Source organism: Pinus tabuliformis, chromosome 3_2 (genome assembly GCF_031772625.1).
Source record: "Pinus tabuliformis cultivar Carrire ecotype Pingquan chromosome 3_2, CPIR1, whole genome shotgun sequence".
Classification (NCBI taxonomy): domain Eukaryota; kingdom Viridiplantae; phylum Streptophyta; class Pinopsida; order Pinales; family Pinaceae; genus Pinus; species Pinus tabuliformis.
The window spans coordinates 3,488,311-3,504,889 of record NC_142302.1 but is presented as its reverse complement, the minus strand read 5'-3'; the positions used below and the strand labels follow the sequence as shown (position 1 = coordinate 3,504,889).

General features: G+C 38.5%; 1 protein-coding gene across 2 annotated transcripts in view; it reads left to right on the top strand.

The window, feature by feature from the left end:
* The window catches only part of LOC149179522 (transcription factor ILR3-like), a 156,749-nt gene that overhangs the window by 92,207 nt on the left and 47,963 nt on the right, over positions 1-16,579 (top strand). Inside the window, exon 2 of one of the 2 annotated variants that reach the window (XM_089415683.1) lies at positions 416-466. The exons of the other annotated variant lie outside the window; for it this stretch is intronic. Within the exon in view, the coding sequence (XP_089271809.1) occupies positions 416-466 (51 nt within the window). The remainder of the gene's footprint in view (positions 1-415; positions 467-16,579) is intronic. 2 annotated transcript variants of the gene reach the window in all.

The window sequence follows — 16,579 nt, the reverse complement described above, 5'->3', positions numbered from 1 at the left end:
TGTGATTTGGTTTGCAGCTTATGAGTGACAGCATTTGTTCTGTAAACAAGTAATATATTCATGGCAATTATAACTGGGATGCATACATTGAAGTTCTCTCTTTAATTTACCGTCAGGTATAAATACTAATGGCTACTCTATTAGAAACAATAGAAAAATTATTTTACTGGGAGGCTTCCACCAAAGTTGAATCATAATTAGCGTCAGGAAAAGTTTGTTAAAATAATTGTTTATTTATGATACCATTATACACTCTCTCTCCCCTCTAAAACTCCTATAATGTTAGTTCCTTAATTGACAAATATTTTCTGAAGTATTTCAAAAAATAGTACCTGTACCTTTTTTCTTTATTTATATTATTAACTCACTCTTTTTATTAATGTTCTGTGCTGTGCTGTTCCGGTGCCATACCCAGTGATTCTAAAAATGATAAGGAGGATCGAGAAAAATTGTGCCCTAGAAAGAGGTAAGGCTCAGCCTTTTCTATTCACTTTTATCTGTTCGACAGTCCCTTTGTTACCCTCTTCTTCAAAACTTATATGCTTCATGTATCAGGATGGATACTATTTGTGATTTATGATATTTATTTTTGTAGATGGTATGCTCGTGGTATGAGCTTGCTGTATTTAAGATTCCCTGTCCATTCATGGAGCCTGTATAATCAATGCTATTTACTGCTGTTATTCAATGCTTCTGGTAATTGAAGATCTTGTGTTTGTCAGAAGGCCTTCTCATCTGTGTATTTCTGTGGTATTTTCAAAGTCTAAAGTTATAATCTAAAATTTAAATAGATAAATACCTTTGCTGAAAGGACCCAAAGGTGTCTGGATAATGAAAGGGAAAGTGCTATTGTCACTTCACACGGTCCGTCTCACTTTGAGTTTGTGCTTTGATGACTTCACAGGAGTATCTCTAGATGATTCATGCTTCAGTTATGAACTCTTCGGGGAATGTACCTCCATTCTGCAATAAAAGTTAATTGATCTACACTAGAGAACTCAGAAGTCGGCAACTTGTTCTTCAGATCAGTAAAATAAAACTTCAAGTTTATGATTGTAGATGCTAAAATGAGTCAGAAAATTCATAAATTTGCTTTACTTTCCCCATGTTTCTACAGTAACAGTTGCAGAACAACGAACTAACTTGACCTAAAATGCAAGGAAAATACTTAAAATCAGTGTTTTATTATTGATACTAAGCATTCCCCTTACAGATCTGCAATTAAGTTCACAAAGTGGCAATGATATCAAATGTTTTTGGCCTTAGAACACTTAAATCAACTAATTTTGATGATCAGTTCTTGTCCTTGGTAAATGGAGTGGATGAAATAGAAAATTTATAAGGCCATTGAAACCTATTGAATCTCACAAATTCATGTATTAGGAAACAAATATTCAAGCAAGCAGGAGCTATGCAAAAGGATAAAATTCTTACACACAAGCATGCTCTTATTGGTTGCCAAAAGACACTAATTGGATCTTCATTAGAGTTATAGAAAGAACAAAGTCCTGAGAAAGTTGGCAACAAGTCAACAGGCTGAAGGTTCTTGGGGTATAGAAATAATCATGCGGAGACGCTTCCAATTTCCTTACACAAGTTGAAATTCTACTATGGTAGTGAATGGAGAAACTCAACTAGTACAATAGCATAAGTGTTTGCTCAAAATCTAAGTCAAGTGAAGAATGGAAGCAAGAAGAAGGATGAAGTCATTGATGATTTGTCTCCTTTGCTTTCATCCTTTCCTATAGGCAAACAAAGATCCAACATAAGAAGTAGACCGAGAATATGAGTGACATAAATCTTGGGCACAACAAAATATAGAATGGAGCAGCCCCCTGTAGTGATGAAAATGTTAGAAAATGTAACTAGGTTCGGTCTTCAAAATGTTCTTTGTGCCTATATCCAGTGTTGATAATATCAGGGTCGGCAAAATATCAGCGAGGGTCCAGAAAACATCTTATTGGAAATATCGGCGAAAATATCGGCAAGCATAAAAAATGCAGAAATATATTCTTTTTTTTTTGTTTTTGTTTTTGTTTTTTTTTGTTTTTTTTTTTTTGTTTTTGTTTTTTTTGTTTTTGTTTTTGTTTTTGTTTTTTTGTTTTTTGTTTGTTTTTTTGTTTTTTTTTGTTTTTTTTTTTTTTTTGTTTTTTTTTGTTTTTTGTTTTTTTTTGTTTTTTGTTTTTTTTGTTTTTTGTTTTTTAGTTTTTAGTTTTTAGTTTTTTAGTTTTTAGTTTTTTTGTTTTTTTTAAACATATAAAGCAATAACAACATGAAATAAACACATTGGCACATAAATATGAAGAAAGCACTCATATATATGATGTCAAATAGAAATGATACATCAAAAGCGATACCAAATCCTGCTGATCCCTGATAATTGTCCAATCAAGGACTCAAATGTGGAAAACCAATACAAAATAACATCACATATATAAAAGTATCTCATCATCATGAGTTATATGTAGCAAAACAAATAAAACTAGGAGCTATCTATCTGAAATCAGTGCCCTCTCCCCCTTTTACAGGAAAACATGATGAGCTGTTTGCCAGGCCTGCCCCTAGCAGTAGAAGGCACTGGCCTTGCCTCTGCACCTAATGTCAAATAATGAGTGCTAGGTATGGAGCTCTGCTCTCCTATATCTATAGCAGATGGTGTTGATGCTGATGCTCCCACAGTCTCCTCCTCCTCTTGCTGCCCCTGTTCTAATGGATCATCTCGCTCTAACCATGAAGGTGACCCCTCCAAAAAGGGCACCTCAAGCTCCACCCTCCATTGAGACAATACATCAATATTGTCTAAGGAAATGGCATTTGGATCCATTGGTGCTTCTATTTGCTTCACTCGATGTCGGATATTGTAATGCATATTCACTAAATCATTGAGGCGTGCGAACTCCAACCTGTAAGAGTGTCAAAAAAACTAATGAGTCTTGAGTCTTGACACTTGAGGGTCATAAATTAAAAATTAAAAATTACAGTACTTACTCAACTGAAGGCTGAAGTTCAAAGTTATACCTGTTGTGCTTTTTTGCGTGTATTTTCTCAAATACACTCCAATTGCGCTCACACCCTGAAGAGCTACATGTTTGACTCAAGATTCTTATGGCTAATTTCTGCAAATTTGGTGCCCTTGCACCATAGCTTCGCCACCAAATATCTACAACAAAATAAAGAAATAAAAAAGTCAAAAACTTAAAACATAATTAAACTTTCAATTAAAGTTACATAATTGAATCTTAAAAATCTATAATTATAAATAAGGAAATTCTAAATTGAAAATTCTAATGAGTGATGACTTGTTACTTACATGGCACGAAGAGGTCCTTTCCCTAATAGCATCATCAAAGCCAAATATGCCAACACAATCTTGATAAAACTGTATCTCGCAATTGATTTTGCTACGAAGCTTAGGATTAGGTACCATCCTCTGAATACAGGAAAGGAGCCCTTCCATGACCTCGCCATCAAAATCAATGGCACATTTGTATGACAATACGGGGTTGAGGAAGAGTGCTGCTACATGAATGGGTCGATGAAGCATCCCTGTCCACCGACTATCAATCACATCCCATAACATCATATGCCTATCAAGCCCAACGAAACCCTTGTCTTCTCAATAAGAACGAATGGCCTCCTTGGCCCTATCCATGGCCTCATACAAATAAGCCATTGCAGGCTTGCCCCCATCTACCAATCTCAGAACCTTTACTATAGGTTTACTAACTGAGAAAGCCTCTTCTACTCCCTGCCAAAACGTGTCAGAGTACACCATTTTTGCAATGGCTCTCTCGTCCTATCTCTTGCTGTATCTACAATCATGCCACTCATCAAAAACAAGCATTTGCTTCAACTCGAATTAGCATCGAAGCAAAGACTGAAAAGTAATAAAGTTGGTGGAAAAACGTGTGATAGTAGGACGCCACAACTCCTTGTTTCTAGTGTACCTCCTCATGAGGCTAAGAACAATAGCATGGTTATAAATAAACTTGGGGACGCTCTCCTAGCCATATTAATCACCTCCTTGATGAAGGAAAGTTTCCCCATATCCTCAAGCAACAAATCGAGACAATGCGCTGCAGCCTGCACACGGAGTCTAAAATAATGTGTTGTGCCTCTCCATAAGCATCCTGCTAGTAGACACATACTTCGCTGCATTGTTTGTTATGACTTGCATTGCATTCTACACACCAATCTCCCGGATGAACCCATCTAACAACTCACATATCATTGCTGCATCTTTGATATGTGCTAATGCATCCACTGATTTAATAAACATGGTACCTTTAGGACAATGTACCAAGAAATTTAGAAGGGTCCTACACTTCCTATTTGTCCAACGATCAGACATCACCGTGCCTCCAGAAACTTCCCATGTTTGTTTCAACTCCACCAATCTAGAGTTGATGTCTTGCTTTTCTGCTTGAAGAATTGGTCCCCACAACTCCTCATATGTAGCACTTTTGTACCCTGGGCCCACAACAACAATAGCATCACACATTGGCTGCCAAAATGGATTGGTTTTGGTGATGTTGAGAGGTAAGTCGCTCCAGAAAAGACATCTCCCCATAACTCTATTTGCTTCTTGCTTTTTTTTTTAACAATTGATTTTATGGAAGGTTGTGCTCCATGTCTTGTTCGTGGAACAAAAAATGATGACCTCGCACTATCAATAGCAGGGGATGCTGTGGAGCCCCTCCCACTACCCTTAGCCTGAAAATCAGAAGAAGCTATCGCGAAAGATCTACCTACACATCAATCTTGTTTTTTTCTGCCTCTTCCTTCTTTCTGTCTTTTTCATCAATTACTTCAAGAGCTTTTTGTATAAACTCCGAACTAGAAACTGTACAATGCCCAACATCATGTCCAGGGAGGCTAGCTAGATGGTATTTCTATCGCGTAACCCCTCCTGTCATCCTGGTCCCACACAATTTGCATGATAGATATGTTCAATTTGTCCCACCATCAGGCTCCCCATACTCCCAAAATGGGTCCAAGGCTTTTGGCATATTTGTAGTGAGCTAATTCAAACCTAGGGCACCAAAAAAACAAAAAATTGGAATTAATGATTAAAGTTACTCCACCCATACACAAAAAATAATAAGTAATAACCACCTCATTTTACAAAATAATTTTTTTGCTACATTATTTGCAATGTGAATTCAATGAAAAATGACAATAAGAGGGTGCATTTGAAAGTTAAAAAAAGAAATGGAGTTTGCTGTCCAAATATGGAGAAAACCCTTGCATTGGCTCATGGGCATGAAAATCATAGCAAATGGAAAAAAGAAGAAGAAGCAAAATGTTGGTAGGCAAAGAGGCAAGCAAGAATAACCCTAAATCTATGAAAAAAATCATTAACATAGGGGTTTTTAAGAACATACCTGTTAATGGAAGAAATGAAGTTTGTCTCACTGTTCTTCAATCTTTGATCAACAAAAAATTCGTAGTTGGTGGTGATAATGGCTCTTCGATCCTCAATTCCTCCTTGACAACTACCACAACGCTCTCCCCTTCCTTCTCCAACACTCAAAAAATCAAAATGAGCAAAAAAAATAAATTGTTTTTTCCCTTTTCTAGGCGTGGGTTAGACGGACTGACGATATTTACTATCGTCACGCGATATTTTCGCGAGATATGGCGATATCTCATAAATATTGCAATATTTTTGGGGAGCGAAAATATCGCAATATTTATGGGGAGCGAAAATATCGCAATATTTCAGCTCCCCGAAAATATCGCGATATTTCTGAATATCAGCGATATATCGTCGATATTGTCAATACTGCCTATATCATTGTATATTTTATCTAAAAGAAAAAGAAAAGAAGAAAAAGAAAAGAAGAAAAAGAAGAAAAATATTTATTATTATTATTATTTTATTAGATAAGCATGTTCTTCATGCTTCTAGGATTTGTTGAGTCAAAGAGTCGATGTTCTATTTAGACCTATTGTAAAGAAAAATAAAAAATAATTTTTAAATATGTAATCTGGGTCAAAAACCCCTCTAGATGCCAAGTCGGTGTACCTGTCAAGTCGGCCCAATCCCAAAGGATACGTCTATTTGCACCCCTTTGGACAATATAGATTGAGGATGATTTGAACTTATTTGGACACACACAATTCGCTTAATTGGTTCTGAAATTTTGCAGAAGGAGGGCCAAAGTCTGAAGATGGAGAAGGGTTTGTGGAAGTTTTGCCTCATCATATTTCTTGATGAAGATTCGTTGCTGGTCTCTTGTTGTTGATGGATTTACTGTGCAAAAGGAGGGTTTGACTTGGCATCTAGAAGGCTGGTATTTTTCTGTTGTATGGGTCTTGGATATCTCACTTTGATCTGATCCTATAAGAAGATAATTTTTTTGAGTTTTCCCCTTTGAGGGGTTTTGACTTGGCTTGGAGCCTATATCTTGTGCTCTTTGTTCTCTTGTTATATTCATGTTTATATTTGATGAAAGAAACATAATAATAATTAATAAGAAGCCAACTAAATTCGCAAGCATTTATCAAAGTATGAGAAATCTAATATAAGTTGCAAGCCTCCCGATTTCTCAACATGGTATCAGAGAAAAGGTTAGAAGTTGGAGGCCTGAAGATCACTCTGTTGGCAATTTGGATCAAAGTCTCATGCTTTCTATGGATCAACTTAGATTTGTTTTGTGGCAAGAGGATTGATGTATATACACTCTGTGACTCACAATAATCAAAGAGAGGATCGCTTTTGTTGTCACGGTGATAATTCTCTATGTTTAGTTTGGATCATATCATATTCTTGTGGATCTATGTGGCTTAGATCTTTTTTAATATGCAGTAGTTTGTTTACTTAAAAACTCACTCATAGATACGATCCTGTGAAGTCTGTACAAATGATGGTTCTCAGGTTCGTAATAGAGCCCACTGTGGAGGCACATATGATTACAATGTATTACAATGGCATGCATGTATAATTTCATAGGAAGAACGAGGGCTCATATATGTGTATATTTGGTGGCTCACTCTACAGTGTTCAAATGAATCGTATTCTATTTGGTGGCTCGCTTACATTGTTGTAACTCACATAGTCAATAAATTGCATTTCTCAAAGCTCTGAGGCTCGGTAAGTGATTCTAATTATGTTAAGTTATGGTATGTTCTATGCTTATAACAGTTTACTTCTTTTTCTTATTATATTCCACCGATTAGCAATCACATGTACATAAAGTAAAGTGCAGATAGAACATTAAACGATCGACAGAAAACAAGCCAAGACAAGAGACACAAGATGTGGCAGCTAGCCAGGGACAAACCCCACAATGTGTGGGGAAACCCTTTGATCAAATCTTCTTTTATCTTCAATAATTCAGCAGAGAGAAATAGTACAATAAATCTGATTCATATCAGCAGTAGCAAACCCTAGATCAGTAGCATCAGCATTAGCGGCTTCATTGTCAAACTAGGGCAGACCATATCTCACAAACCGACAGTCGGATTGACTTCATTCCACCACCAAAAGTTTCGGCTTCCATAGGAGGTTCAGATGAACCTACAGCGCAGTTCAGATCAGGAGATCTTCTAAGCCACGCAAGTCAATCTTTACTTCTGCAGTTGTAGCTTCAGTTTCAGCAGTTTCCGGTTTCAAACTAGGGCAGTCGATATCTTGCAAACCGTTCGTCGGATTGACTTCATTCCACCACCAAAAGTTGCGGTTTTCAAAGGAGGTTCAGATGAACCTACAACGCAGTTCCAAAGAGGAGATCTTCTAGGCCACGCAAGTCAATCTTTACTTCTGCAGTTGTAGCTTCAGTTTCAGCAGTTTCCGGCTTCAAACTAGCGCAGTCGATATCTTGCAAACCGTTCGTCGGATTGACTTCATTCCACCACCAAAAGTTGCGGCTTTCAAAGGAGGTTCAGATGAACCTACAACGCAGTTCCAAAGAGGAGATCTTCTAGGCCACACAAGTCAATATTTACTTCTGCAGTTGTAGCTTCAAATTCAACAACTTCCGGCTTCACATGTGTGAGAGAGAGAGACCCATTTCAGCGCAATAGAGAAGAGACTCATATCTGCGCAGTAGAGAGAGAGAGATGTGATGAGATGAGTGAGTCCAAATGAGGAAAAGTCCTCTTATATTTATACACAACGTTGGTGGATGAATAGATGCGACTGTTGGGCTTCTGAGCCTACATGAGTTGTAGGTCGGCTTGATAATAATTCCATAATCAAAATAAATTCATATCTCCATGAATACTTATCGGAATTGGATGATCTTTATATCAATCCTACACCTCTCGACGAGAGGAATCTAATAAAAATATTATTAGCCATGAATAAGATGACCCACATGAAGTTTTGCCCTGGTTGCCAATTTTAACACTCCCTCTCAACCATGGAGAACTTCATCTGCAATCTGTCTATCGGTCGTTACTATTTATCCATCAAATGCACTGCCTTGTACAGCCTGACCCTTGCCCTGCGCTGCTCTATTTTGCCTGTTTTGCTTTGTCTTGTTCTGCCCTGCACTGATCTGTACTGTTTTGTTCTGTTCTGCTCTGCTCTTGCATTGTTCTGTTCTACTCTGCTTTTGTCCGAATTATGAAGAAGAAGAAATGATCGAGGATGTAACAAACTGACTCAAAGTCAGTCTCAGAGTATGTACCACTGGTCCCAGACCAGTCTCAACCAACCCAAAGTCAGCGTCATAGTGAGTACAACTCCAATGGTCCCAGACCAATATCATCCTCCACTGACTCAAAGTCAGTCTCAGAGTATGTACCACTGATCCAAGACCAGTGTCAACTGACCCGAAGTCAGCGTCATAGTATGGTACAACTCCTACCACTGGTCCCAGACCAGTATCATTGATCCCAGATCAATGGAGGTCATCCTAGCGTAGGGAGTACGGTAGTTACAACGATGCGTCCATCGGTACTACTATGGTCCCTAACTTCATTTCCCTGCTCATTGATCAGATGAGAGGTACTTCCCATGAGTCCCCAGACTGCATGGGTAGGATGCCTCGACAGGAGAACTAATCAATCCTGTCCTCACAGGAGAACACATCAATCCTGCTACAATTGCCATGGAGAACACATCAATCCAGGCCTCACAGGAGAACACATCAATCCTGCTACAATTGCCATGGAGAACACATCAATCCAGGCTGCCATGGAGAACACATCAATCCAGGCCTCACAGGAGAACTAATCATCCTGCTACACAGGAGAGCGAATCATCCTGTTCCACAAGAGAGCGAATCATCTTGTCCCACAAGAGAGCGAATCATCTTGTTCCAGTGTGCACCACTAGGGGAGGGTGAGTCACCTTGTGGTCATATGTTGTTCCAGTAGGAACCACAAGCCCTCAGAGCTCCCAGAGCTCAATGTATGCAACATGCAAGACTCTTGTACAAGGGTTTCTTGCCGACTCCAAGTCGTTTGGGAAAATCACAGATTAGATCTTTCCTCGGGGCTTTGACAAGGTGTATCAACCTATACATCATCTTAATGTGATGGAGCTTCCTTGCTCATCGACTTACCATATCCCAGATGATGTCTATCTGCTAGAGCAATTGACGAATATGGGATTCCTCAATAATTGAATCCCACCTCTGGTTGTTACAGAGAATCACAGTGGTATCCAATGTAAATCCAAACAGCTCACTGAAGAGCTTTCACAACCAAACTGCCTCACACGAGGTTATGCTAGCAACAATATATCCTACTTCGGCGGTGCTCAAAGCCACTGACTTCTGCTTCCTGCTCATCCAGGGTATCGAAGCAGATCCCAAGGTGAAACAGTACCCAGAAGTGCTCTTACGGTCCACCACACTGCCTGCCCAATCAACATCAGTATATCCAAGTCCGGCAGTGTATCTTAATCCATGAGAGATTGTGTCCTGAAGACATCTCAGAAGATTCCTGGCATCAATCTAGTAAGGCTCAACCAAATATGAGCTCACAATGCTAACTGCAAAACATATGTTCGGACGGAGGTTCACCGAGAACATCAATGCGAATGAGTTTTTGAAACTCAGAGGCATTTCCCAAGTCTAGTCCGACATCACTACCATATAACTTCTAAAAGTTAAGATCCTCGAGGTAGTCACAGGCTTGCAGTCCATCATACCAAATCTTTCCAATATCTTTACCACATATTTTCCTTGAGATAGGAAAATTTCCCTTGGCTTCTGCCATACTTCAAGTCCTTGGTCCTTCATTTCAAATTCAGAAGCCATCTCCCTCTTACATTTGTGAATGAGAGGGTTTGCACCTGTTAGAAAGAGGTCATCCACGTACAACAACGATATGAGAGGCTTGTCATCTTCAACCTTACAGTAAAGGTTAGGATCAACATCACTCCTAGTGAATCCCAGCTTCATCAAGTAGCTATCGATCCTCTCATACCATGCTCGGGGTGCTTGCTTCAGCCCATAGAGAGCATTCTTCAACCTGCATACATGAGTTTTTCAATCATAAATCTCAAATCCTTCAGGTTGCTCCACATAGACCTCTTCTTTGATAGAACCATGTAAGACCGCGATCTTGACATCCATCTGATGTAGGTTCCATCCTTGTGAAGCCACAAGGGCTATGATCAAGCGGATGATCGTATATCTGGCAACATGTGCAAATATCATAGTCTATACCTCCCTTCTAGGATAAACCACGAGCAACAAAATGAACCTTATACTTTTCCATACTTCCATTTGCTGCATGCTTTATCTTGTAAATCCATTTTGAAGTAACAATTGTCTTGTCCAGGGTCTGGGAACTACTTCCCAGACATCATTCTCCATAATAGACCCATATTCTATGGTCATAGCATCCTTCCATAGTTAATGCTTGATGACATCTGAGAATGATGAAGGTTCATTTTATATGATCGTGCTCATGATGGTCAGGTATCCCTGATACCTGTTAAGTTTCTTACTTTGATGGAAGGTTCGTCAAGGTGCAACATGTCCTTCAGCATCATCAAGTATCCCCCTAAGCCATGAAGGCCTCTTCCTAGAAGAGGAAGGCTCATGTGGATGAGGATCAATCGGATCCATGGGTTCTTCTACATCAGGCATTGATTCATCATCCTTTTCTTTCGGTTCCCTGGTGTCGGCTTCTTGAGAGCTACTCAAAGTCAGCAGATTGTCCACCTTGCTGAGGGCCATATCTTTGTCAAAGGTGACATCATGACTAATCACGACTTCCCTTTGACCGATGGTGAACATTTCTTCAGGGGTTTAGGAACCCAATGCTTGATGAGGGCATCGATTTTGTACATATACAACGGTGATTGTAGTTTCAGCCCATAGAAACTTCGGAAGTCTTTGATCATGTAGCATGGCCCGGATAGCTTCCATCATTGTGCGGTTCTTCCTTCTCACCACACCATTCTGCTTAGGAGTATGTGGTGTAGTAGTCTCCCTCTTAATGCCAACCTCAGGTATGCCTGAGTGAACCAATTGTAATATATCGGAGGTCTTGCTTTGGCTTGAGGGGAATGGTCCCCTTTTGAGCTTTCCTTCGGCACATCCTGGACATACACCTTCTTTCTCTACTCAGAATTCGGGCATCCCTGTCACCATCTGTCTTACATCGGGTAGAGCTTTGTAATGAAGGTGGGCAAACCTCCGATGCCAAAGTTCGGACTAAATAGTTGTGTCACAAGACATGACACCTAGCGGACTTCCATCGACCTGATATAATGAATCAACACTAAACCCAAGAATAAAGGCATCTTTAACATTATTTTTCCATATACATACCTTGCCATCGCTGAAGGTTACCTTGTAGCCTTTGTCTTCCATTGCCGAGATGGACACTAGGTTCTTTTTGAGGTCAGGTGCATTTAATACATCTTGGAATTTCTAGCCTTCTTGAATGCTTGTCCTCTTCCTTGATTCCCAACTCTCGTCTTACCTTTGCTGTTGAATTTGTCATTCCTTTGATTGCCATCAGAGGGATTTCGAGTTGCACCACTGCATACTGTACCATGCTTCTCTAATCATGATTATCATCATGCTGCCCATGTCCATGATTTTATCCATCATAATGCTGCTCAAACTAGTGTGCATCATCATCATGCTATCCTATATGTCCATGATCTCATGTTGCCCTTTATGTCCGTGATCTCATTCATCATGATGCTCATGATCTCATACATAGTGACTTGCTTTATCGCAAATGTAACATCGTCATTTTCTTCTAGCCTTAGGTCCAGCCTTTCCTTTTGATTTAGTCCCAGAATTATTTCTTTTCTTTGCATGAGAAGAAAAGGCAGCAGGAGGACCTTTAGGCATGGGCATTTCTTGCACTTCTTCCCTTGTTTCTTCTTGAATGCATCTAGCCATTAATTCCTCGAAACCAGGAATTACATTATAGTTCAAAAGAGTAGTCCTGAACACATACCATTCAAATGGCAATCCTCCAAGAGTTGTGAGTGCCATTTCTCTGTCAGTAATAGTTTCCCCAATAGATAGGAGATCGTTCTTGATCTCGGTGATTCTTAAGAAGTATGCTTGCATACTTTCATCTTTACCCTTCTTGATTTCCCTCAGCTTATTTCTAAGAAACAAAACTTGATTTGCATCATTAACTTTAAATAAACTCACCAGTCTATCGTAGATTTCCTTGGAGGTGTCCAGTTCAGAGATGTAGGCCACCAAGTGCTTGTCGATAGAGTCCCGTATGATCTTCTATTGTTTTGACTTCTCCATTTTTTTCATTTGTTCCAGGCAGCAGTGGATGCATTTGATGGAGGCTCAACAATATTGCTTCTCACATGATCCAACACTCCTTGATTCTCAAGGGTTAGATCGATAGACATCTTCCATCCGTGATAGTCAGCTTTCTCACGGAGCTTGTCTTCGGCAGGAAAGAGTGTTGAGGACCCCATAGTTCTTTTAGGATAGCCTTGCCAATCTTCTCTTCAATGATTGCTCTTGCTCTTGCTCAGGCTTTGTCTTCACTTCAGCTCTAATACCATGTTAAGTTATGGTATGTTCTATGCTTATAACAGTTTACTTCTTTTTCTTATTATATTCCACCGATTAGCAATCACATGTACATAAAGTAAAGTGCAGATAGACCATTAAACGATCGACAGAAAACAAGCCAAGACAAGAGACACAAGATGTGGCGGCTAGCCAGGGACAAACCCCACAATGTGTGGGGAAACCCTTTGATCAAATCTTCTTTTATCTTCAATAATTCAGCAGAGAGAAATAGTACAATAAATCTGATTCATATCAATAGTAGCAAACCCTAGATCAGTAGCATCAGCATTAGCGGCTTCATTGTCAAACTAGGGCAGACCATATCTCACAAACCGACAGTCGGATTGACTTCATTCCACCACCAAAAGTTTCGGCTTCCAGAGGAGGTTCAGATGAACCTACAACGTAGTTCAGATGAGGAGATCTTCTAAGCCACGCAAGTCAATCTTTACTTCTGCAGTTGCAGCTTCAGTTTCAACAGTTTCCGGCTTCAAACTAGGGCAGTCGATATCTTGCAAACCGTTCGTCGGATTGACTTCATTCCACCACCAAAAGTTGCGGCTTTCAAAGGAGGTTCAGATGAACCTACAGCGCAGTTCCAAAGAGGAGATCTTCTAGGCCACGCAAGTCAATCTTTACTTCTGCAGTTGCAGCAGTTTCCGGCTTCAAACTAGGGCAGTCGATATCTTGCAAACTGTTCGTCGGATTGACTTCATTCCACCACCAAAAGTTGCGGCTTTCAAAGGAGGTTCAGATGAACCTATAGCGCAGTTCCAAAGAGGAGATCTTCTAGGCCACGCAAGTCAATCTTTACTTCTGCAGTTGCAGCTTCAAATTCAATAGCTTCCGGCTTCACATGTGTGAGAGAGAGAGACCCGTTTCAACGCAATAGAGAAGAGACTCATATCTGCGCAGTAGAGAGAGAGAGATGTGATGAGATGAGTGAGTCTAAATGAGGAAAAGTCCTCTTATATTTATACACAACGTTGGTGGATGAATAGATGCGACTGTTGGGCTTCTGAGCCTACATGAGTTGTAGGTCGGCTTGATAATAATTCCATAATCAAAATAAATTCATATCTCCATGAATACTTATCGGAATTGGATGATCTTTATATCAATCCTACACCTCTCGATGAGAGGAATCTAATAAAAATATTATTAGCCATGAATAAGATGACCCACATGAAGTTTTGCCCTGGTTGCCAATTTTAACAAATTATCGTATGATACACATCATAAACTATTGGCTCGCTATAAGCATCGTAACTCTGTGGATTACTCGCTCTTTGAGCAAATCGTTGTTCACACAATGATCACAATATACTGTGGCATGTACACTATGGATGGTATCATACAATGATGGCTTAGACCTGGCAGATAATGTTCTAGCTTGCAAAATGATGACTTTGCCCTAGATCTCTACAACTCTGAGCATCGAAGTATTATAGTGGCATCGTTAAAAAGTGGTCTCTCAACATTACAATGATGATGCCATTATATTTCCTATCTCTAAGGCTCGGCATTATTATGTGAGGATCATATTCCTTATGATTATTGTTGCTCCTGTAGCCCGTGACTCGCTTGACATCACATTTGTTATGCATTTAATGAAGGATAAGGGTTATGGTTGACAATGGCTATATAATGCTTGGTAGATCGCTTTGTTGCTGAGGTTTGTAGCTCACATTTAAATCACATTTCCTTGTCTCACTTTGAACTACTGTGACTTGCACAATTTTTGGAAGCCCGCATATGATAACTCAGATTCATATATATGCTTTATGGCACTTATAAGTCAACTGTGACATTGCACTTTGAGTGGTATCACTATATAGTTCGTGTGGCATCTTTATCACTACAATGGTTCAATCTTACAATGACACACAATTATGGAACAAATCATCAATGGCTCCTACATATATATTCTTAGTGACACCGTTACACAATAAACATTGCTTCCAGTGTTAAGGTATTAGGCTTTTATTAATATCGCACTATAGTGACAGTATATTGGCACACATTCATAAAGTTGAGGCTCACATTATAGAGGACTGTGACATGAAACCTATGAGTTGTGGCATCATAGACTCTGCGACATCAATGGTATATATGACATTGAAAAGTTATGGCTTAGAAGCTTATGACATATGGAAAAGAAAGACCGAAACTATAAATTGCATATACAAGAAGCGTCTACATCAAATTCGAACCCAAACTCTTTGCGGCGTTATAAAGTAAGTCCGAAATTAATTCTAGTTTTGTAACAGCTAACGAGAAGTCCATCTTGTGGGAAGCACAAGTATGACAAGCTGCGACGTTATCTCCATTCCAAATACATAAACAAAGGATATATCAATGAAGTCGACCTACCAATAAATTTGTCGAAGCAATAACAATGGCTATATTAACATACTACAATAGCTCGTGTCGACATCTCTTGAAGGGTTGCTATACTATCCTATGGCTCGTTTGGTTTTGTTGACAATGAGAACGGTAATCTTGGCAGCAAATTAGTAATGACTTGAAGATTGTGAAAATAACCTTATTGTAGAAAAAGGCAATAATGGAGAACAAGTATGATAAGAATGCTGAGGTATGCAAATGCATTTTATGTTTTTGAAAATCCTAAGAATCTTGGGTTTGTGGGCCTTACAATCTTGTGAAGTCTTGAAAACTCTTGGTATTTATGGTTTTTGTACCCTAGTTCACATTGAACAAACCCTATAAGCAAAAATCTATGTTGCACGAGTTTTTGATACGCGGGTACTTCAGGTACAGGGGAACAAGTATTCGACATGGCTAGAAGCTTTGCCCAAATTTACAAGAAATGTCAAGTTGGGAGTGACAATAATATGATATATTAAAATTTAATATATATTAAAAATAAAATAAATTAATTAATTTAAAAAAAATTAAAGTGTAAAGATTATGTACATACCAAATTAAAACAAACAATTAACATATAAAACACCTTTACCACTTACTCAACAATTAACATATGAAACACCTTTACCACTTAATGAAAATTAAGAAAAAAAAACAACCAATGTTAAATATAAAAATAATATAGTGAAAATTATGAAAAAAAACAACAAATGTCAAACAAAACAAGATAAGAATTTTAAATCTAATACTTGTGGAATTTAACAAATTCAAGATAGGAATTTTAAACCTAATACTTGTCTACTTTCAACAAATTCTGCAATTTTAATGTTTGTTTAGATTGTTTTAACCAAAAATGTTGACAATAAAGAAAATAAATTAGATCACTCTGTAATGGACAACTTTCCCATCAAATTCCATCATGCAAAGAAATATGTGGAATTTGAAACACTTTCAAAATTTGCCAATCAAATTCCATCCTGAAAATTCCATCTTGCAAAGAAATGTGTAAAATATTGAACTTTGAAACGCTGCCAAAAAAAATCAAAATATTAATCCATCAACAATTTACCAATCAAATTCCTTCATGACAAAGAAACATTTGGAGCTCCCAAATTGGAAAAAAAGGTTGTTATTACTTGATTATTATGTGATTTCATGCAACGCTATATTATGCAATTTTAATGTTTGTTTAGATTGTTTTAACCAAAAATGTTGACAATAAA